The sequence below is a fragment of the Urocampus carinirostris genome, chromosome 9, assembly GCF_059441175.1.
Source record: "Urocampus carinirostris isolate Australia breed hairy pipefish chromosome 9, RoL_Ucar_1.0, whole genome shotgun sequence".
NCBI classification, from domain to species: Eukaryota; Metazoa; Chordata; class Actinopteri; order Syngnathiformes; family Syngnathidae; genus Urocampus; species Urocampus carinirostris.
Window position 1 is genome coordinate 14,095,196 of NC_142357.1, and position 24,408 is coordinate 14,119,603.

Genomic DNA, 24,408 nt, shown 5'->3' on the forward strand with positions numbered 1-24,408 from the left:
TTTTCTTTGTACGTGATCTGCTCAATAGATTACGCCACTAAGAAGAATAAAGTTAGAACAATGGTGGATAAAAAAAGAAGGTCTCCTCCTAACAAATAAAATATGACAATTTAGACCTTCCGATCAAGTTGATCTGTCGAGCTGGTTCGAGCTTTAATACCCGCGGTCCTGGGTTGGATCAGGCCAGATTTTTTAGGCTGGATCTTACCTCTAGTCATCAGCCACATACACACCGATGATTGTAACTAAATGAGTATCTTTGGAGGGTATGAGATTCAAACATCAAAAACTACGAGTCAAACGTGGGAACCATCAAGGTAAAATTTAAGGTTAGTAAACTCCAACAATTCCTAAATGATATGCGCTTACTTAAACCGTAGACAATAGACTTGCTTTCTGAGGTTCATTGGTGCCTGCCAGGAATGAATACATTTCTAGGGAACGGCAACGTCTCAGCTTAATAACCTTAATTGTGTGGAGAACAACTAGCAAATGTCAGGGCCCAAACACTATTCATAGCTGTCAAGACTGCGAGTCATTGTCAGCTCCCAAGTCAGCAGTTATGTGGTAGACGAGCACTGCAAGATTTACGTAGCTCCCTTAGTCCTTTCGTGGCTGAGGCGATGACCTTTTCTCACAATTCTTCTTCCGCCCATGACGGATGATGAACAATGAAGCTGCTAATATGTTTGCTCTGTCTTGGTTTAAAGCTGTCTCGAGCATCACTGAAGCCACATTTCTTCTTTTCCGAAGAGGCTGCTTCTGAAAAGCTTCAAGAATAGCTCCCAGTCTCTTTGCTCTGTTACTCAGGGGGTGCCTGAATTTGTATTCGTCTCTAAGGCAGGGGTGAGCAAACTACACCCTGTGGGCTATATACTGCCAATCATGCTTTTTATTCCATACCGCCAAACAGAAATGTTAAAAATATAATCATAATATATCATGGTTATGTTATATTAAGCAAAAATGTTGTTTTGATGCCGCTCATGTTAATTAAAATAAATGCAAATTTCTTGACCAACAAGTTTTTGAAAAAATGCATGTTTACACTAAAGTTCAGTTTTTTTAAAATATTATTTAAATCGATATTGTTTCGCAATGAATGAAGGTTTTATTTTTTTCATCAGGAGGTGTTAAACTACCAACAAATATAAAGTATATAATGTACATTAAAATTTCTGCATGTGTAAGTATTCATCAATAAATATTAAGATATAAGCTGTATCTGATCAAGACTCAATTCTTTTGTTCTCCTGGCCCCAGCTCTTTGTTGGATTCAATCAAAAAGTTTGTCCACTTCTGCCCTAAGGATATCTTAAATTTGTTCTAAAAGTTGAAGTCACATGTATTCTATTATCAAGGAAATAAAAATACATATTTTTTTTTCTTCGAAAATACAAACTAGCTTTGCGGTTAGATATGTTCTTGTTCCGTTTTGTTCCACAAACCATTTATCATAATCTCGGATCATTCTAATTCTGGTTTAACGCTACCACTTCTACAAAATTCAGGATTTCTTGCCTTGATAATTGAGTAACTTGACTACATTTCAGCAGTGATGGATTTTAATAAAACAAATGGAAATGTACAAAGAGTATATATACATAAGAAAAGTAAAAATACTATAAGTGGCGACCTTACAAATTAATCAGATTCTATAAATATTTTTTTGGTGTAAGGCGTGCTTGAATGTTGTGGGCAAAAGGAACTTGCTACACAGGAATGACTAGAATATGATATTTATATAGAGTACCTAAACTTTGGCATCAAATATCACAAGAAAAATAACTGTGTTTAGTTGTATGTGCAAGTAGAAATTGTATACAAACATAAGGCTACAAAATGGATACCATAGGAACCAATTTGTGAGAGCAGTAAAACACTGGTTTCAACATCATAGAAATTGTTTTTTCTTTTCTTTTTTCAAAGGATATAACATTTCTTTTGGTTGCTTTCCTTTCCATATGTGAATAATATTCAAATGTTTCAGTTAATATGAAGGTCAGTACTGCTGGTAGCTATTACATTTTTTTTGTTACCCAATCAGATTTCAAATTCATCCCCTGCTGCCAGCTGACTGTCCCACAATAACTGATATGTGTGATGGGTGGGATTAAAGGCATTTAAATACATCATTTTTTTCCCTAAGTACGGTTTTCTGGTATCAGCAAAGATACTCAGACCGGGAACTGTCACTCTTGTAGGTCATCTGCGAATCGATGCTTGAGCGAGAGCACAGCAACAGCCTTTCTGACTCATGAGTTGGCCTCCTTGCCCAGAGCTCTGTTGGGTGAGGGTTCATTGTCCTTTGTTTCATGGTAATGGTCTCGAACTTGACATAACTCTCCTTTCCTAGCTCCTCTTCATCTGGCGCAGCGTCACTCGTCTTGCAGGAAAGGTCGAGGATTTTGTAGAGCAGCAAGCCAATTAGCGGCAACGCCAATACACAAGCGATGCAACTGATGATGATGAAAAATTGGTTTTGTTCTCCGTCTTCTACATCATCCAGTGTGTAGAAGTCAATGCAAGGGTCTTTTGTGGCGGCGCTGCCCTTTGCCACAAGGCAAACCGAATATCTAATACCAGGTGAGAGTTCTTCAAGGAGGATTTTGCCACTGCCTGCCGTTGTCTCTACTGTTCTTTTGTAGTCATCTTCAACATCTTCGCCATAAGGTGAGTAAACAACAGTGAGGGGAGAGTTCTTGGGTAGACCTTCTGCCGTCCATACCAAAACGGCACTCTCAGATGTTTCTTCCACGATCTCTAAGTCTTTGACTGACTTGGACGTCCCTCTTTTATTACTTTTTTCATCCGACACGAACTTGCCCCCAACACCACCTTGCGGGATCTTTGCAGGCTTGAGCGAACCCTTTTGATCACTGGAAGTTGTTTTGGGCTTTCCCAACAGCGCAACTGTGGTCGTCTGGACCAAAGGCACTGTCATGGTCGAGGATGTAATCACATTGTATATCCCTTCTGGGCCTGTAGGTACTGTCCCTGCATCGGGAAAAATGGTGGTACTCATAGTTCCGGCCACTGAAAGGGATATGGTGGCCTTCGCGTCACCGGCGTCGTTCTTGGCTTTGCAGCTGTAGTCCCCGGCATCCTTGTGTAGGATCCCTTGTAGGCTCATGATAGACCATCTGATGCCGTCCCCTGGTGACTCCTGTACTGTAGAGCCAAGCAACAATCGTCAATAAAAAAGAACCAGTGTTTTTTTCTTTTTCTGTTCAGAAATTGTACAGGTGGGATAATTATAACATCATTTTTTTCCATTGTGCAGCGATTAGCACATCCAAACTAAGAGAGAACCTCTTACAACCTCACTCTGGAACAAATTTGAATTCTCTCTCCCTTTTCAAAATTTTTTTTTTTGTTCAAGCAGCGTTGATGCATGCAATTTAGAGGGTCAAATGATTGACTGAAATCTCAGTCGAATTATTTCAAAATGGTGTCAAAACATTTAATTCTCACATCAAGTTTATGACAATAAAGAAGCCATATTTGTGTTATTTTAAAACCAATTTTGACATCAGAAATGGGAACAAGCTATGTGGCCCTCTTAGGAAAGAGTTTAGGGACCCCTGTCATAATGAGATGTGCAAAAATACAAAATGTAACAAAGTACCCGTGTTGTTGACCAATGATCCATCAGAGCGAGCCCAGAAAAGGCTTGGTGTTGGGAACCCTGTTGCATCACATCGGAGAATAACATTACTCCCCAGTGGTGATGTGATTTTAGTCGCAGACGTCATGACTGAGGGCTTGACACAATTGTCGAGTTCTGCCCGCTGGAAGAGGACTCCAGATAGGTTCTCGGGTGCGCTGCAGGTTAGGAATAGATCCATCAGAACCACCGGCGTGACTGCCATTTTGGAGATCTCGATCAACTTGGAGATCTTGCAGTCACAGAACCAAGGGTTGTCCTGGAGGCCTGGATATAGGAATCATGAAAAATCTGGGTTTTATTCCAAAATAGAAGAGGATTTATCGTCTTTGTAACATGTTAAATGCACAACAACAAAAATTAAAAGTACAGTCTGATAGTGCAAGATAGAATACCACAGTTTAAAATAATAAGTTATGGGTAAAAGTTAAAAAATAAGTAATATTAAAATAAAAAAATAGTAATAACAAAAAAAGTCTTCCCTTGTCAAGTAATTATTCAACAAACCTGTCCAAGCATGGTAACCACTTTTTTTATTTTGTTGTGTTGAGGATAGTTATTGCCCAGGGTGGAAATAGCTCTTCGGTCCATTAGTTCTAAACTTGATCCTAAATCGTCTACCTGAGAGCAACAGATTTACCAAGTAACGTGCTGGATGGAAAATGTCCTTCACCGTTTTCTGAGCTCTCCTGAAACTGACAGTTCTGTACTATTCAATGAGTGATTAGGATGTTGTTTGGCCTTGGCCTACTTGACGTAAGAATAATTCCTATTTGAAATCGAGAAAACGCACATGTTTGTATTCAAACCACCAAATAAATGTGCCGAAATGTAACTAGAAATGCCGCAGTTCTTAAGTCATGTGTTTTATTTTGGATTCAAGCAATTTACACAGTTACATTTTTACGTGTTTCGTTCAACACATGGCTTTTATTGTCTTGAATTGCAAAAGCACGCATCTTAGATGTCTTGAACAGGCTCAGAGACAGTTTCCTCCTCAGGGCCATCACCCCCCTAAACAACCGCACAAAACTGTAAAAATATATCGACGCTCCCCTAATTACGACCATTCAACTTCCGAAAAACGGGAGATAAGAACAATTTTTTCGGGATGTCAAGAAATATCCAGATATTCCTGTAAGTTAGATTTTTATTTCTGAGTACACGACAGGACTGTAGCGCTTCTTTCCGCCGCGTGGCGCTGTGAGATGTCACCCAGCATCCAACCCAAAGTAGAAATTTGGCTTCTACTTCCTAGTTCGCGTGTAGACATATACTGTATCTCTAGCGCGCTAAGAACTTTGACGTTTTTACTTTTTAATATCTCGTGCATCCATTCAATATGGTTGGTGTAAAGTGTGAAGAAGATATCAGCCGTTTCTTTTGAAATTAAAGTGGAATAAGAAAGCTTGCAAAGGTTGAGAAAATGGTTGGATCGCTTTTTTTCGCCCACATTTTACCACGGAGGAAGAAGCTTAACTCCTGAAGCCCATCTTCCACAAGTAATATAAACTTCACTTTATTTATCTTTATAGAGCATATTATTTTAGTTGTTTATCAAATGTTTATTTTTTAGTACAAAGCAATACAGGTTAACTATACAAGCCTTAAACATACATACTTATACAACATTTAAACATACAAAATATAGCACTGAAGTAACTTACGAACAAATTCTTCTTAAGAACGATCGTCAGGAACCTATCCCGTTTGTAAATAAGGCAGCTTCTGTATCTTGCAACGCATCTAAGAATTTTGTTTTTTCAGTACATTTTTTGTAGTATTGTTCCAATGCACTAATTTTTATTGCACTATTCATAAAACTTAGGCTAGTCTCCAACCACTACGTTGATAATATTTTTGCTTATTTATCCCGATAGTGTTTATCTCATCTTTCTCTTTAAGGTCTTCATTCCGTGTTTACCTAAGAGTGCCAAGTCGAATTTCATTGCATACAATGTTTCACTATGTTATTATTCACAATAAAGTGAATTTAGTTCAGTTCAATTCAATAATTATAATTCTGGAATAGTGTGGAAGATTTGAGTTGTATAACAAAGATACATCTTTTTCTTGCCAGAATGTGTAAAATTGTCACATTTCTCTTTTTACTGGAGCTAACATAGTGAAATACACATAGTTTTAATCACATCCAACTAGTGTTCAAGAACTGTGTATTCACAACAAGCCACTGCACGAGCACACAATAGAAAACATATACCGTGTGCATATGAAATCCCTTAACCAGATTACTTTCCTAACAGTGTCAACCAGTGCACCTAATCTAAGCATGGCCTTTATTGGGTGTGGCCACTCTTCTGCCACGTCAATAGATTACGTTTGCGTGTCAAAATTGTGGTAAAATTTAAAGTGTTCAGAATATCTTTCAGGCAACCACAAATGTAAGAAATTAAAATAGTCAAGATTTAATACAAAAATAGTAAGTTTTATCAGAAATGAATACATCATATTTTGCAGGAAATGCTTTCCACATAGCAAGAGTGATAAATGTGGACAATTATAATGAACACTGAATCCAATTTATTATCAGAATTACTGGTAACTAAATTCTTCTTGACATGATGTTTGTATGTGTGAGTAACTGGAACAAATTTGTCTGGCTAAGTAGTTGACAGAAGGGACAAAGTGGCTGATGTAATTAGAACTGAGCTGTCCTGGCCGTGACACGATATTTTGAACTTACCCAGCACCACCTTCTTGGAGGAATTTGATGTTACTGGCTCTCCGTTAAAAGGTGGCCAAATATCCATAAGATCTGAAGGCAGGGTTGCTAATTTGTTGCTGGATACATCCAGGTATGTAATCTTTACAAGGTGAGGAATGGCTTCAGCGGGTATGCTAATGAGCCTGTTGTTGTGCAGGTCCAAGGTCCTCAGCAAGGGCATCTCCTTGAGGGATTCCCATGGGAACACGGAGATCAAATTGCCGTCCAACCTCAGTTCATGGAGCACTTTGAGGTTGTAGAAGCTACCCGTGTCCACCGAAGTGATGGAGTTGTATGTGATCCACAGGTAGCGGAGCTCTGTCAGGTAGTAAAATGCCTCAGTCGGCACTCTGCGGACTGCTGTCTTCTCCACCCGTAGTTTGACGGTGTCCACCGGGACGTTGACGGGGATGTCTGACATGTCCGGGTCATTGCAGAGCACAGATCTAAATGAATATTAAAAATCTGTATTTAAATGAAGTACACATGGTAAGCAGCAGAGATACCTAGAGGAACTGTACATAATTTGGAACGTTTTACTTGCTGCTGCCATCTCCTGGCTTGTGTCATCATTGCTGTCTTTGTCAGTTCATTCATGATATGAATATATATATGAATATATATGAATTTCTTTGACGCTCTTGAAAAAAAGTTGTTGTTTTTTTCCATCTTTTTTGGGGTTTGCTTTAGGATTTGGACTGCAGTAATCCCTTGATGTACGCGGTTTACTTATTGCAGTTTCGCTACTTTACAGATTTTTATTGTGCATTGTGTTATGCATTCTGATTCGCTAAACAGAGGAACATGCTTTATATTGCCAACAAAGTTGGAGTTTAGGACCCACTAAACTTGCTCTGGAGCTATATGCAGGTCTTTGGCACTCCTTCGTGGCTCTCTGGCGCTTTTTCAAAATTGTTTGGTCGTGGAAAAATATACGGTTTCTATAGGACGTAACCGGAAGGTATATGCAATTTTTCTCGCCAAAATATCATTAAAGTGGATGATTCCCATAGTGTACACAGTTGTGCAATAAAACTGCAATATTATTTTAGACAATTTACAAATTACAATTTGTCCGCAAAACAAATACTTGAACCAGTAATTTGGGTCCTTTTATCGAGTGATAAATAGGTGATTAGAAAAACAAAAACATAAATAAGTATTCTCCTTTGCAGGTTTTGACTATCACGGGAAGTTTATGGAACACAATCCCCATTAAAAACAAGGGATTACTATACTTGAAGCAGGCCTTTTTTACTTTCACCATTTTCATTCTACAGTTAAAAGTAGAAGCAAAACATAACCTGCAGGTCCGAGCATGAGGTCACTCTCCAGCACGCCCCTCCCCCTTTCCTCTTATTTGATGTGTTCTGCTCTGAACAGCTTCGCCAAAAGTAAAATAAAAGCAGAAGGAAAAAAAGCATACGGACTCTTTAAACATAGGTGGGCGTTCTTAACATATACTTAATATGTATACATTTCTTTAATTAGTGTGTAAGAAAGGCCTTTTCACAATGGGCCTATATGAAGAATTTTGGACCATCATAAGATCGTGGATTTCAAATTGGTAAACGACACCTGGCCAATTTTGTTGATGCTGCCAACAATGATGGAAAATCTCAATCGTTTCACACTGTGAGTGGAATTTTAAATTTAGTTTTCTGTCTCATTGGGTGTCAAATTCACCGCTGGGAGGTAAAGAGTAAAAAAGATGAGTAAAAGATCAAACAAAAAGGTTATAATATGGACATTTAAGGTCAAAACAGTATTTAATGCCTTACATATTTGGACAGAAAGTCATCTTTATTGCGGATATTCTCCACATACACAGTTTAAAAATTAAATGCTCAATTGACTGTATCACATTGTACTCGTATTCTTGAGCCCCGAACATCCATTGATTCTGGACTTGGAAAAATAATTTAAATGCTGAGCTGCTTATGACCCTTTTATTCATACTTTTTTTGTAGAATTACTTTGGCTGACAATAAATCTGATTCCCTTAATTTTCTAGTTTAAAAACTGGTGCTGATTAATAATACCTTTGCACAGTTTGAAAAATGCTTGATAGAGTGCATCAGCTGCAAATGTTTATTTACGTTAAAACCCATGTAATTGTGCTTATTAATGTAATTTCCCTTCTTTTCAAATTAGGCCAGTCTCCAAGCACTACCTTGTAAAACATATTTTCCTACTTTGCCTGCCATTTTCCTTATCCAATTCTTCTCTAATAAGTCTTTATTAAATGTCTATCCTAGAGTTTGATCTTGTTACAATGTTCACTATGTTATCAATGACGATAAAGACGAATCTTTTTCAAATTCCAATAGTTCTTGTCATGACATTTTGAACAGGATGCTTTTACCTTGATGCTCCCAGAAATTAAAGTTTGTTGGGCTCGATTTCTTGTTTCATTTGTAATTGGTCAAAATAATAATCACGCGGAATTATTCAAATAAACTAAGATTTACATTATTAGCTATAATGTCCCCCAGCCCTAATTATAACATACTCTAGTTACATACAGTAGCCATAAAAAAACATTCCAATGTGGGATTTTCTATGGGATTAATGGGAGCATATCACGGCGATGAATGTGCATAATCAGTACGAGCATTTTTAATATTGTCAATGTATTTTAATCAGTTTGGTGGAAATAATATGTATCATCACACTTAATGCTTTTGTTTGCTTGTTTTGAGAGTGTATAATTAGAGTTGCACAAAGTTGATCAGGGAAAAGAAGGCAACTCAAGTCATGTTATTTTGTATAGCCCTTAATCACAAGGAGTTTCAAAGGGATGCACAGACCACACAATATTGAAAACCACAGACTATTATTGCACCATCCCCTGATCAAAAACCTACACGAGGGCAAGGAAAAACTCAAAAACCTCAACATGAGGAAAATGGAAAAACCTTGAGAAGGGACTGCACATGAGGTAATCCCCCTTCCAGGATGACCAGGCGACAATGGATGTTGTAATAACAATTAATTCACAGATATGGTTCATAATAAAGGTGGATTGGTGATTTCACGAAAGTATGTTGGTGCATCCACCAAATCTATATTATTAATTAAGAAAATAAATGAAAACAAATAAACAGAGATTTTTTTGGGAGGGGAGCAACAAACCTTACGGACTACATTAATTAAAGCACGTGAGGGTGTGTGCTCTAGGTGTAAAACTCTCAAATTGTATTTAGTTTTAAAATAAACGCACACATTTCCTCTTTAGTGAATATTTGTTTTTGCAAATGTTCACCTACCACAGGCAAATTTGTAACCTTGACTCAGTGTTTTTCAACCAATGTGCCGCATTTCCCAATTTTATCTTTTCAAAAAAGCACGTCATTGTTCTGTAATATGTCTTTTTTCCAGTGATCAGCTAAAAAAGGGAAAATTCATCCAAATCAATCGGCGGCAGCAGATTACTATTATCCTTTTGCTTTTTATAACTTGTTTATCCGTTCAGGGCGAAGTATTGAGAAATATTTTTAAAATCTTATTATTTTTGATGAATTGGTTTATTATTATCAGCAAAAAAATAACAAAATAAATCCAATTAAGTAAAAAATCTTGCACGTATTTTTTCTTGATTTACATAATCGTTTTCTTATTGAAAATTAAATATTAATAAACATTTTGCCGTTTCACTGGCAGATTTTTTTCTCCTTCAAAGTTTTGTTTTGGTATTTTTTTAAGAAAAAACAAGATGAAAAGATAGTAAAACCTGAAAAACAGGTTAATGTAGGTCAAAATCCAAATTACAGCAAAACCATGAACAGAAAAAATTATCTGTATTACATCCTGAGTCACGATGACCACAAACGATCAGAAAAAACTGATACTGTCAATTTAAGTCACAAGATATTTTAAGATTAAAAATAACATGAAAAAAAAAACAGTTGCACGGAATTTGTTTAAAGGCAGGGTGTGTCATTTTTAAGTAAAATATTTTCTCTATTAAGTACGTGCTTACAATGCTCAACTAAAATCAATTCTTTTGTCAGAGCTGTTCAGGACTGTTTCAAAGTTCAACCTAAACGCCAACACAAACCCCCCAAAAAATTAAGAAAGAAGAGTTTATTCGAGTGCGTCAAAGAAATGCATGTACCTGCATGCGCCACATAAGCAGCTTGACAAAGGCTGCAATGATGACTTATGGTAAGTCAGGAAATGGCATCAGTGAGTAGAAAATTGCAAAATTCTGGACAGCACCTTTAAAAAGAAGTTTTAACAAACAGTGTGCTTCAAGATTTTTTAATTTAAAATGAGTTCTTTGGTTCGTGTTGAAAATCACTGCCTTAACTCAAAAAGGTTTGTTGACCTTGTCAATGATGTAAGATAACCAAAACTATGAACAATTAATAAATAGTAAGTTACCTGGTTCCTGTTCCCTCGTTCCGTCCATGGAAAACACAAGTGCACTGGGCCGGACAGAAGGGCCGAGCTGTGTTGAAGCAACAGATCAAAACAAACGTCCGGAAGATTTGATGCATTGTGGACCAAAAGGGACCCCAGAATTGTCACTCGGAGGTAGGATCAGGAAAAAAGACATCGGGATTCATTACCGGTTCTAAGGATTCCTTCTCAAAATCGAACATTCGACAAAGAAAAGCACTTTCAAACTCATTAAATGTTGGTAGGCTGCAGACGGATTTGCGGTACAGCTCACCTGTGAGATGCTAATCGCACATCCCACCCCTAGCCTTGCTCAGATTAGCTGGGGATTTATTTGAGTTGTAAGGGTCACGCAAGCTCACTAATCGCTAATTGGCCCTTTCCGAAAAGGGCTCCCCTTATGTGACTACTGCGGATCACCTGTAATTTGGGTTTTATCAGGTAATGTCTGTTACCAGAGCCTAATAATAACTCATGTAATTTTTACTCAAAATCAAGGATAGAAATGTGGTTGTTTTAAATTTCTATTGCACATACTTCTATAGTATTTGGAATTGTGTATATAGATTAACTGGGGGGCAGACAATGTTATCGTAAATTGACATTTTTTTAAATTTACTTCCCTTTCCATAGGGCTTGAATTAAAAGAGAGAACAGTCTCTGAGTGTGGTGGAATTTTACCAAGGGGTTTTAAAATGAATAAACTCATTGAAACTTGAGAGTGTTCAAGGGTCCAGCTGCAAACCATTAGAAAATGTTTTACTCAAATACACAACCAGGAGGGAAAGTTTTACACAAACACATAGGAAAGTATGTATTGATTACAACTAAATTAATACTGTGATGAAAAAACAAGTATTCAAACGGATATAACAGGAAAACTCATATAATTCTTAATCAACAACAATGCCCAATTTTGTGATATTTCTGACAAATAGTCATGTTTTTAATTAATCTTAACTTTGCAAACCTCTTACTTATGTATATTTTGTTACCTTCTTTTAGACGCAATCCAAATCTAAATCCGAATACAAATTTTCACATTTTTTCTACATATACATCTGGTTGACCATCTGACACGACTCAATAAACAAGCAAATATTATGTAAATCTTCGCTACGTGCCAAACGTTCTGTCTAGCAACAGAGTGTTATTTTGGATGTGATTTATGACTTCACAGCCCCCATCCCTGACAAAAGGCCAAAAATCAACCGGCTTCTTGGAAAATAAATAATCATTGGTATAGACCAGGGGTCTCCAAGCTTCTTCAAGCTGAGAGCTAGTTTTTGTTAATAATTACGTTATTAATTATATCAAACTAGTTAAAGGTAGCTTGATAGTTAGCTAGAAAGGTATAAGGATAGCGAGCTAGGAGTAAATAGCCAGATGTTTGGTTGGTTGGGTGGTTTGTTGGTTGGTTGGTTGAATCCCTTAACCACTAGGGTCATAGTGGCACCATCTTGGGCAAGTATAGCCTTGCTCCAATTTCCAGTATCCGGTATTGATCCTGTCTGTCTCGTCCTGTCCAGTATCTTGCTCCAGTATCTGGTATCGATCCCGCCTGTCTCATCCTGTCCGGTATCTTCCTCCAGTCTCCAGTATCGATCCCGTCTGTCTCATCCTGTCCAGTATCTTGATCCAGTATCTAGTATAGATCCCGCCTGTCTCGTCCTGTCCGGTATCTTGCTCCAGTCTCCAATATCTGGTATCGACCCTGTCTATACTGTCCTCTTCTGGTATCTTGTTCCAGTATCCAATATTGATCCTGTCTGTCTCGTGTCTCGTCCTATCCGGTATCCAGTATCTGTCCCGTCCTGTCTGGTATCTTGCTCGTGAATCCGGTTTAGATTCCGGCTGTCCTGCCCTGTCTGTATCCTTGCTTGTGTATCCAGTATCTGTCCTGTCCGGGTATCAATCCAGTCTGTCCAGTCCTGTCCGGTATCTTGCTCTTGTATCCGGTATCAATCCTGTCCTGTCGAATATCTTGCTCGTATATCCTGTATCTGGTATCGATCCCGTCTTTCCTGACAGGTTTTGATCCCTTCTGCCCAGTGATCGCCAAATCGCTGGCGTTTGTGTTCCTGCACATGACTGCCCCTCTTCCCGTAAAATAAAGCTTGTGTGAAAACGTTACGCGTCTTGGTCCACCCTCTGTTCGGGTTCTGACACATTTGAGTAAATTGTCCATTTATTGATAAAAAAATAAATATAAAATGTACATGTAATTTTTATTTTTTTTAAATAAACATTTAAAAATGCATAATTTCTTGATTTTCTGAGAAGTCTTATCTCAGTATTGATGTCCTTTTTTGCATTAATAGAAAGTTTACTAAAAAAATCCCCCCCAAAATTATATATTTTTAAAATTGCAGCAATGTATGAAAAGGGTGAGATACGCATTCATTATATTTTTTCCTCATGTCTCGCCGAGGTATGGGGTTGCAAACTGTATTGGTACATAGAAATAAAACAGAAGATTATTGAACCCAATGCGATTTCATAATGTAACTAAACAATCAAACTAATCAGCAAACACCTCAAGTACACAAGTGAATTTTATTTACGCGAGCAAATTTGATCATACAGGTCAAAAAAGCCACTTCAAGCTGTTGGCACATGGATGTATACAAAACAAATTCAGACCCCATTCCTCCCCCCTAATCCACTTCCCATGTTTTAATGTAAAGCCTGCTACGAAGCATCGGTAGTGAAAGTACAAAAAGTCAAATACAAGGAGAAAAAGAGAACGCAGGATCAATCCAGAAAAAGCCATGTCGGTACAAATATTAAGCTTTAGGACGATTCCTCAACACAAACTAATCACAACTCAGACGACTACGTCTCTACATAGCTAGCATGAAGCATCGATATAAGGAAAGACTTAATACTGCACGTCGAAACAAACGGGCTGGTCCAGCAAGACAGGCAAAGGAACTGAAAAGACATTTTAAAAAAAAAAGGATGTGAGATGAAAGTAACTTTTTGAGTCCATTGCACTAGATTGATGCATGTCCATGCCACAAATAACATCTAAATCACAGTCTTTACTAACAGTATATTTTTTTCCAGCTCGGAGTACACAAAATAGTCGCACACGTTTATGAAACACTGATATACTTTGTTGTTCTTTTTCAAGAGCCAATCAGTTGTCAGGCTTCTTTCTTCTTTGACTGTCAGTGGTTATTATCAAAAACACTTAAAGAAGACATATTGGAGACATTGTTTGATCTTTGGAATGTCTGGAAAATCAATCCCTTTTCAATTTTGGTCTACAGTGGTTATGTGTTTTGAATTTGGTTGTATTATGATGTAAAAGTAAAGCTAATTTACATAATCTTCCCTAGAACAAAGCAAAGTTGTGAAAGCAAAAAAGTAAGCAGAGCTGCAGTTTTAGCATATACAGTATCTCAATCTAAGTCAACGTCTCAATCGGGCTAATTTACATGATAAATTTGGAATATTTTCCCCATTTTGGCAAACTCAGACACCCTTTCTAAACATACTGTTTTAAAGGAACAGTGTGTATGATTTGACCACTAATGTCGCAATCGAGTGCTAAAAAGCACACAAATACTACATTTTTCTTTTTTTGCACATCCAGTTTTTGGGTATCTGTACATTTATATCATTGATGTATTTTGCTTAATTTTAAAATCAATATTGTTTATTGATTTCAAACCTTCCTGTGTGGATATTGCATGTTCTCCCTGTGCTTGCATGGGTTTCCTCCGGGCTCTCCAATTTTCCGCCCACATTCTAAAAACATGCCTCTCAGGTTAATTGGCCGGTTCAGATTGTCTCCAAGTGTAAATGAGCGAGTGAGTTGTTTGTCTCTGTGCCCTGCAACAGGCTATTAACCAGTTCAGGGTGTCCCCTACCCACTGCCCAAAGATAGCTGGGATGGGCTGCAGCACCCCCGCGACCCTACTGAGGATAAGCGGTGCAGATAATTGATGGATGGATGGATGTTTTTTATTTGTTTTTGTTTTTTACCACAAGGTGCCACATTACACACTGCTCCTTATAAAGAGTAACACAGATGCACAATATGTCTTCTTTAGGTAGATCACCATTCATCCATATCTAAAGTTGCAGTGCTTTATTACACATTGGAATGCTTTGATAGATCACTATATACACTGCAGAACCTGCAGGAAAAGAAAAGGGATTCGCCGACATCAGTCATAATCAAAACAGTGTAGTAGAACATGTGCTTAAGTGACATTGGTATCATTCACAGTTCAGAGATACATGATCATTTTTTTTAATCAAATTGAATCCTATTAATGTTTATCAATCAAAAAATAATTTCCCTGTTCGACAGGCTTGGCTCACCTAGCAAGTCATCAATAGCTTTCTGTATCCATTGTTGTGTCACTATTTTTTTCCTTAAACTATAAAGTAGTTTATGTATTGTGATTAGTGGTTTTTATCCCTGGAAAACATTTTACTGTATTTTTTTCTTTATTTGTATTTTACATCAGCTGCATACATACAGTACATCGATATCACACACGAGATGAACAATGTGCTTGAAAACCTTTAAAGAAGCCCCTGTTGACCTCCTCGTGAAGAAAAGAAAATTATCTGCCACTCTGAGTGTGTTCTTAAACCTCCTGTTAAATTGCAGGTCACATCTTGAGCAAATTTGTGAAAATATTTATATTTTCTAATACAGAGAATGTAAAGAAATAAGACTAAAACAAAAGTAAAATGAAAAAACAAGCTGCTGGTCTCAGTTTTTTAAATATAGAGAGTATTTCAAAAAACATCATATCCTTTGAAAATTAATAGATAGTTATTTGAATAAATATATGCATTTTTATCAGGACCAGAATGTAATCAGGACCCAATTGCGTAACATTTACCACATGTTTTATTGAAAGAAAGAGGAAGGGCTGCGCCCACGATCCGGTGTTGCTCTTGCACTCGGATTGTGATCCGAGTATGGTGGTGGATCTTCTGTAGCCAGCGATGGCTCTGTCAGGGACAGAAAACAAGTAGGTAGCCGGGACAGGGAGAGCAAAACCGTGGTCGGAAATGAGTCGTGAGTCAGGACGGGAGAGTAGACGTAGTCGGGATCAAAATGGGTGGTAGCCGGAACGGGAGAGCAGACGTGGTCGAGATCAAAACAGGTCGAAGCCAGAGACAAATGGGAGCAAAAACGGGACAGGCGGGAGCCAGGGTCGAAGAAGGCTTGCCTTGTATAAACAGAGGTTCGCAGATGGACTGACAACAGGGGATTGACAGGACTGTGTTTAAATAGGGACAGGGAGCCAATCAGAACCCGCAGCGGTTGGCGCCAAATGAGCAGGCACAGGTGATTCACATTGGTAATCATAACAATTTCACTCTACTAACCCATTAGGAGATCATTTTGTACAATGTGTGTGTATAGCTGGAGACTCTGACCCAAGATAAGCTTGAAGGTGTTTTGCACGATTTGCTTTTGAATGTCTTATTCAGCATCTTATGATCTTCAACATCAATATTTTTTGTATTTCTTTTTAAAATTTCTTTTAATCATGTACTTTATGTGATATTAATGCATCCAAGAATATATATTTTTTTAAACACTCTATATTTCTGTTTATTAATATGAATTATCTAGGGAAAAAGTATAGAACAAAAGTAAAGGGGGAAACCAATCTGGTGGCCTTGTTTGTTCTAATTCACTTATATTCCAAAGTGAATACGGGACATTTTTGACCCACAAATGTTTGTTTATTCACATCCAGATTTTTTTTCCTATGCTGCCGTTAAACAATATAAAAGCCCTACACTTGTTATTTCATTCTAATTTTGGCATCATTTTCTGAAAAATATACTGAGCAACTCGTATCCGTGAGCATTTTTTATGTTTTGATGTTTAAGAGAAACAGACAATCGAAAATGTTCTATTTTTTGGAAGTATTACATTTCTGATTGATCACTATTTATTTTTTTGGTCTTTTTGTTTCACGATGCAGATGTCATATTGGAAAAAATGTAACAGGAGGGTTAAGAGTAAAGATAAAAAATGTAAAAGTGCAAATGAATTATTTCATATGCCAAAGCATTGACCTAATGGAAACAAAAGTTTACTACTCGCGCGACTCCTAACCCTACACACAATTACACTACAACTACTATTCTGAACTAAATGACTGGTTTGAAATTCCAAAGACAAGAAACAGCATCCAAGAGCGAGGTAAAGGGGCTTCTTGTTGTTAGCTGAAATGCCGTTTGCGACCGAGGGGGACCCCAAGCGCAAACCGCGTTTTCACGTGACGCACCAATGACATTGGCGAGGAAGCGACTCCCCCGCGCCTACCGGGGAGTGCCCCCACCCGACTTGGCTTTTTATGTATACGCGTTGAGGCGTTCCTTGGAGCGAGTTGAGTGGATGTCATGAAGCTCCTGCTCCTCCTTGGACTTGATGTCCTCGTACTTTTGCATCCGACACGCGTCCTTCACGTAGGCCCAGTTGGCGGACAGGACCATCAAGTAGTGGATCTACAGGAAAATGGGAGGAATTAGAGAATGCATCTAGTTTGTTTTACTTCACCTGGGGGTGAGGGGCATTGTAGGAAACTAAGATAACTGATTGATAACTGAATTTAGCCTCAAGTTGGTTGCATGAAAGAAGGTTATCTTGGCTCAGTTACCATGGTGATTCATTCTCTACATCTCACCGGCTCCAGACCAGGCAACAAGCAGGCTTAGATTATCCCCAGAGACATATCTGGCACTTTTACTCGCATTTCTGTTTACTTCCTTTATATATTGCATTATTTTTATAATCCCACGTTATAATTTACATATAGGCTATATTGTCATTTCATTAAACTGTTGACTGTGTAATTGCAGCAGTCATTTTATTGTCATTCAAGTAGTACATTAATTGCTGTGAGGCCACTGGTTTTATTGCTATGCCAATTCAGATAGCTTTTCAAATTGCCATCAGAGCTTTGATTACGATATTATTGTTGTTTGGGATAGTATTATTGAAGTCTTTGGCAAGGGGAATATAGTATCTACTAGGTTCAATTCCCATTCAACCATTCCTTTGTAAAAGAGAGGAGTTCGTTCTGTCTGAAGGATCAATGAAAATAATTAACAGTTAAAAAATAAAATTAGATAGTCAGCATTGTTTGTGAAATTCCAGGACAAACATTTAATCCAGGGATGTCCAAACTTCTCAGTAAGCGGGCCAGATTTGGTAAGCTGAAAATGTGTGAAGATGGACTATTTAGCCAGGCATTTTTTTGAACAGTCTTTAATAAATTCCTCGTAGCTCGCCTTTGTAGCATTTTCATTTGACTCACAAAGACTTGTGAAAAAAGCGTTGCTGCGCAGTTATAGTTTCCAGTTGCTTGACCATTCCCAGTTCCCAGTTAGCTTTTTGTAGTCAGCATGTTTCGTCTGACAGTCCCTCTTTAAACACAGCCACAGTCTCTTGGCAAATTAGGCAGACGTAGTTGTTTCCGATTTCGGTGAAAAAATACTCCAAATTCCGCTTGCCCTGGAAGCGGCGGCCCTTACAGACAACTTTCCCTTTTTTATTTTCAGTCTGAAATGGGGTGCGGTTCTTTCTCAAGGTTTCTTCATTTCCCTCATCCTGAGGATTTGGGTTTTCCCTTTCCCTTGTGTAGGTTTTAGATCAGGGGATGGTGTCATAATAGTCTGTGTTCTGTAATAGTCTGTGGTTTGTGCAGCCCTTTAAGACTCCTTGTGATTAAGGGCTATGCAAATGAACATGACTTCACTTTTGACTAAGCAATTGTGAATTTGGGAGATTTTAGTTCGTAGTGTAGTCTCTTTTTTATCCTGAGAGATTTTAAAACAAAGTATAATTTTTTTAAAAATAAAGCGTGTGACGGTAAATAAATACGTTTCTAAGCTCTAACCCTTACAAAGTGTTATCTTTCCCACTACACTGGTAGACCATTTCAATTCAATTTCTACTACTTTATTCTATTCCAGAAAGTTGCTTTACCTACATTTAAAAGATAAAAAGTAATTGTTCAACTCATTTTGCAAACTTTATGCAGTAAAACTTCAAGGAACTGACTACATTTGAAACTTTTATTGTTTCCAACAGGATCCTACAGGTGGCAGTCTTTTATCGGCTGTGATCGTGGGTGTTTCCATAGCAACGCAGAGCCGAGTGAAATATTGGACCGCAGTGACTGTTATTTCACAAACAAGACCATTTATAATCTATTTTTTCACATCTTTATTAAGTTATTCTGGCGAATGGACGATTACATTTATTTTTTTGTGGAGTTGGATTCGAAATACGTAAGTTATACGTTGTACACTTTACTTTTATAATGAATTCCCGCAAATCCAATCCCTATTTATTAACAATTTACAGTCCCCATAATTAATGCACATTTCTCCTGCCAAAAGAATAGTTTCTCAGAAATCACTTTTATATAACAGGCCAGTTTGTGACTACCACGTCTCTTTTCTTCTCACTGTTTCCATGACGACGTCGTTGTGCCTCCCCACCCGTTCAAAAGAAAGGAAGAGAAGGCAGACATTTCATTGCGCAAAAACGCTTCACGCAGATTAACGGTCGTCTTCTGCCCTAATTATTGCCCAGCCGCCACAACAAACATGTTTGCCCCTTATTTACCTCCATTAAAAATATAGTAAAGATAAATAGGTATACAGTAGATACATTAACATTTCAGTCAGTCCCAGGTAGTTTGTTCCTTATCCATTAATTGTGTGGGCTTCCCCTGTGAGACAATTACAGCAAGTCAGGAAAACTTTAAACTGTCCATTTTTGTTCATTTACAAGTATCCCGCCTATGTTTTTGTGACCATTAGTCTAGGTCTTTCTCTGAAAACCATCTGTGACGGTGAGCGAAATGGAAAACGTCCTGAATGAATGTCTGTTTGAATCTCACCATAGCGATGACGGCAGCTCCTGCTCCGGCGAGGGCGCAGATGAACAGGTGGAATGTCATGTCCAGCTGACACAAAAACAAACAGAAAAAACACACATGTAATGTTTTGCATCAATGAATCCATGTATTTAACATTATTCTGCATTGCCCTTTTCTTTCAAGCCAAGGAGGGAGACAAAAATTAAATCATGGTTCTTTTTTTTTGTAATGGATGGAATAAAAAAATTGAGCTACAAACAGAGGGCAGGACTAAACAAATGTTGAAAACATTTCAGATGACACATACGTCTAGTCAACCTAATTGAACCTACTGAAAAGCTAACAAAGATATTGAGGTTAAATATCACAATATTTTCTTATGCCTCTGTAGCGACCCTCTTTCATGCACGACACAAGGTTTCACAATCTCTGGGTTTATTGCCTGCATTCAATAAACAAAACAATACAAAAGTCAGGGGCTTCTGTTCACGACTGCAATTATCTTCAACGCTTACAAACTTATTTAAGCTACGGCAAGCGCTGAAGCCCATAAAGTGCCAAACGAAAAGAACAGTCGCAGACGCCCATGACTTAACAACTGAATGAGGTACCGGAATATTAACAGTAATACAACAAAAACACAGATTTTGTGAGAATTCAAAAAAACATTCAAAACAATCAAATTTCAACTCTGTTACACCTCCGTCAATAATCTTTAATTTTCAACACGCACAAAAGACACATTTTCTTGATATAAAAATAGCCATTATATGAATTTCAAATGAAAAAAGTAGGTATTATTCAGGCAAAATGTCATGGTTGCCCATTGCCCTTAATTGGCCCTGCCTGTTTCGCGCCAGCTGCGGCTCGTTGCCTGATTGGCTTCCCTCCTATTTAAGCTCAGTGCTCTCGCTCACCCGTTGTCAGTCCGTCACCGAACCTCTGCACCCGCGAGACGTATGTTTTGTCCGGTACTGATCCCCGTCTATCTCGTCCTGTTTGATATCTGACTCCAGTCTCCAGTATCGGGTATCGATCCCGTCTTTCTCATCCTATTTGATATCTGACTCCAGTCTCCAGTATCGACCCCGTCTGTCCGGTATCTGCTACTGTTTCTGGTACCGATCTCGTCGGCCTCTGGCTACCTGTTTTTTCCACGCCGGACTTCTGTCTTACTCCTTTCGCCCAGCGATCGGCGAATCACTGGCATCTGTGTTCAAGCGCACTACTGCCCCATTTCCGTAAAATAAAGCTTGTGTGAAAACGTTACGCATCTGGGTCCTCCTCCTGTTCTGGTTTTGACACAATATCAATAGCCTATATTTTATATTCCGGATAAAGTTGTCTGAAATCACATCAATGAAAAAAATAGCAAAAGCAATTTCATGTCATTTGCTGAACTAGAATCAGTTGCAAGGGAAAGTACAGTGAATACAAATACACGTTTAGTGGTGTATGATACCATAATGAGTCAAGATCATCTCAGTGGCCGAACAAAAATCCTTCTCGCAGGCCAGATAGGGCCGGTGACTTTGGCATCAGTGCTTTAAGGTACTATTTTAAAAATGGGTATGAAATAATAGTGTTTTTTTAAGCAATGTCTCTTGGAACACTTTAGTATTTTTCCATTTGGCTTTTTTGTTATAAACTAAATATTTGTTTCATTGTAGTTAAGTGAATGTATCAGGTTGTATTTAACCCATTCACTTCGTCCAAATTTTTCCAAAAACAGTCATTGCCGTGTTTACCTTTTGCAATAAAACCCCCGTTTAGTTCCCCAAAAAGTCATCTTTTTAATTAATTAAAAAACTCATAGTTCAACCAAATAAAGGCGTCTTGAGGATGAAACCTTGCCATTTTTTTACATCTTCTCAACACCGGTTAAAATGTTTTTCCTGGGTGCATTAGGTATACTTCAGCGATTGGTCCAATTAAATTTATCCCTCCATCATCTGCACCGCTTGTCTACAGTAGGGTCGCGGGGGTGCTGGAGCCCATCTCAGCTGTCCTCAGGCAGTGGGCAAGGGACACCCTGAACTGGTTGCCAGCCAGTCGCAGGGGACACAGAGACAGACAACCATTGCTTGGGTGGGTCTCCTCCGGGCACTCCGGTTTCCTCCCACGTTCCAAAAACATGCATTTCAGGTGAATTGGCCGGTCCAAATTGTCCATAGGACAACTGCGATTGGCTGGCAACCAGTTCAGGGTTCCCCTGTCCACTGCCCGGAGATGGCTGGGATAAGCTCCAGCCCCCCCGCGGCCCTAATGAGGATAAGCGGTACGGCTAATGAGATGAGATGAGATATTGAAATAAAAAATAAGATATGACAGCAGAAAATAAGGTGATCATACTAAGCATTCTTAGTACACACTGACTTTGGTGATATACTATGAGATATGTTTTCTGTATTATTTAATAGGCTGATGCTTTTTAATTACGCGAAAATCAGTCATACTTACCTCATTTGATTCGCACATCTTGTAGAACTTCTCGGATCCGGCACACACTGTTTTTGCTTCATTAATAGCCACAATACCTGAAATGTAAACGGTATTGCACTATAAATATCGCGTGCCATTGAAGCTAATAGAATTTGAGAATGATGTTGTCCAGCATTACCGTATTGGCGAGGGTCCAGGCAAAGCGTGGTGCCCTCCAGCACGGTGGCATTTTGGCAAATGCTCCAGATGTTGAAGTAGATGAAGACGGGCAGGGAGGTAAAGGCCGTCACGCCCAACCAGGCCAGCATGAAGATATAAGTCAGCATGATGAACTGAAACACATTACGGTTTTCTTGCTTAGTATGCAAATACCTGGTCCTATTTGCACAAAACAACAAACATATTTAACAGAACTATTAGTCTTTAGACAAACCCCCCAAACGATCAATCACTTGATAATTTTTTTGCATTAATTTCTATTTTGTGTCAGCCAGTATACTCATGGATTTTTATTTTATTTTCTACATTTTTCATCTCACAAATGAATAATCACAACTGAAGATACAAAACAGAGTCCAAACAAACACACAAATATGCTCTATAGTGGCAGAAATTAGTTCAGTATTTACCTCACAACAATAATGTTGGTATTTACATATGAACAGTGACAACGGTGGAGGCACAGCCTCACTTGTTTAATGGAAATATAAAATAGAAAATATATTAAATGGTTACATTTACCCAGTGTTAAAGTTATTTCTCATAAAACCTACATTCACAATTTTTAGATTTTCTTTTTAAAAATCGCTGAAATTTCACATTATATTATGAATGTTGAATAACTCAATAAGTATGTAACACATTTCTGTGTTGAGTGTCTGCAAGTGGCGAGTGAGGTGCGCAATTCTCATGCCTCATGGCAGTGGGTGATAGTGAGACCAAGGACTCTGATTTGGTTCACACCTCAGCCCCAAACCATAAAACTAGAGTTAGTATTAGCTAGCTGACAGAAAGTCAAGCCTTTCAGTTATTTCTTTCTCGCTCCATGGACTTTTTTTTTTTAATAATGGAGGGTTACCTATTTATTGACGATTTTTTTGCATAGACCTTAGTTATAAGTGATAAATCAATTTTGATTTTATATTGGACACCTGCAAAGGAGATTGCATGGGAATGCTAGTTTGTTGTTTTGATTATTATTGCACGCCAGTGTTTTTTTTAAATATTATGAATTATTAACATAATTGTCACTATCAACCAATCACGTTGCTGCATCCACAACTGTCGGCTGGATCTGCCTTTGTAACTAAGGAGATTTTATAAGGAGAAAAGGCTCAGGAGAGGGCTTTTAGATGGTTGGGATTTATTATCTGAGGTTTTGGGCTCTGTCAAGGTTCTCCTTGCAAGTTTAAAACGCATTGATTTCTTCTGTCCTCATTTGGAGTGTCAACTAAACCATAAACTAAAGTTAAGCTGAGACAATAAAACATTTTTTTTTTCTATGTTACAGTTTATATTTTTCTTTCTCGCTCTGCTAAACAAATGATAATTAAGATGCAGGTTAATTTACTTGTAAATATGACCAGACACACACCTCACTGCACGTCACTGCATGTGAGCACCATTTGAATCTGAAAACCAAGTGCATATTATTGCAGGAATAAAAGTTTGCTTTTCGCAAAAAAAAAAAAAAAAAAAAAAAAAAAAAAAAAAAAAAAACTTTTGGCTACCTAGGAATTTTGATTTGTAATAAACGTAACAATAAAATTACAAGATAGGCAGAATGATGCAAAGCATTTGCAAAAAACACAAAATGTTTATTAGCATTATGTATGGGGTAATTGCAACGTTGTAAACAAAAACAAAGAGAGAAATTGGATAGGACAATCAGACCATGCACCGCCTCTGAAGCCGAGAAGACGCAGATGGGCAAACTAATTTCACGGCCCACATAATCTCGTTACGTGCCGACTCCTCAACGTGACATTTTCCATTATTGTCTCGTCTTGGTAATTGAATGATTTGGGTCGCAAAGTAATTACAGAGCCGGAACACGTCTAATACCAATATTGTGTATTTGCTTCATTTGCGTTCATATTCTCAGAGATCCGAAGGATGAGTTGTGAACTTTATCCAGTTAGCGATGTTATTAGCACAGATCTGTACGTTTTTGTATCAAGAACGGTGCGCTGTCGGATAAGCGGCCACCTGGGGAGTGGGCCATGTATCAGCCCTTGACATTTCACATTTCTTGCTGTTATTTCCTTCCAAAAACAGTTATATTTGGTTTA

The 24,408-nt window shown here is 38.1% G+C and overlaps 2 protein-coding genes across 2 annotated transcripts in view; both read right to left on the minus strand.

Moving 5' to 3' along the window:
* Positions 1 to 1,558: 1,558 nt before the first annotated feature.
* On the minus strand, positions 1,559 to 11,385 carry lrit3a (info leucine-rich repeat, immunoglobulin-like and transmembrane domains 3a). The gene is made up of 4 exons (XM_088343998.1): positions 10,779 to 11,385; positions 6,372 to 6,838; positions 3,629 to 3,934; positions 1,559 to 3,171 (listed from the first exon to the last, which is right to left on the minus strand). Exons 1-4 carry the CDS (start codon positions 10,892 to 10,894, stop codon positions 2,165 to 2,167), a joined length of 1,896 nt encoding a protein of 631 aa, XP_088200124.1. The 5' UTR covers positions 10,895 to 11,385; the 3' UTR covers positions 1,559 to 2,164.
* Positions 11,386 to 13,333: 1,948 nt separating this feature from the next.
* gpm6aa (glycoprotein M6Aa) overlaps positions 13,334 to 24,408 on the minus strand; it is a 37,584-nt gene continuing 26,509 nt past the window's right edge. Inside the window, exons 4-7 of the mRNA XM_088344594.1 lie at positions 22,296 to 22,449; positions 22,136 to 22,212; positions 19,697 to 19,762; positions 13,334 to 17,291 (exon numbers count right to left, since the gene is read on the minus strand). Of these exons, the coding sequence (XP_088200720.1) occupies positions 17,139 to 17,291; positions 19,697 to 19,762; positions 22,136 to 22,212; positions 22,296 to 22,449 (450 nt within the window). The 3' untranslated portion in view covers positions 13,334 to 17,138. The remainder of the gene's footprint in view (positions 17,292 to 19,696; positions 19,763 to 22,135; positions 22,213 to 22,295; positions 22,450 to 24,408) is intronic.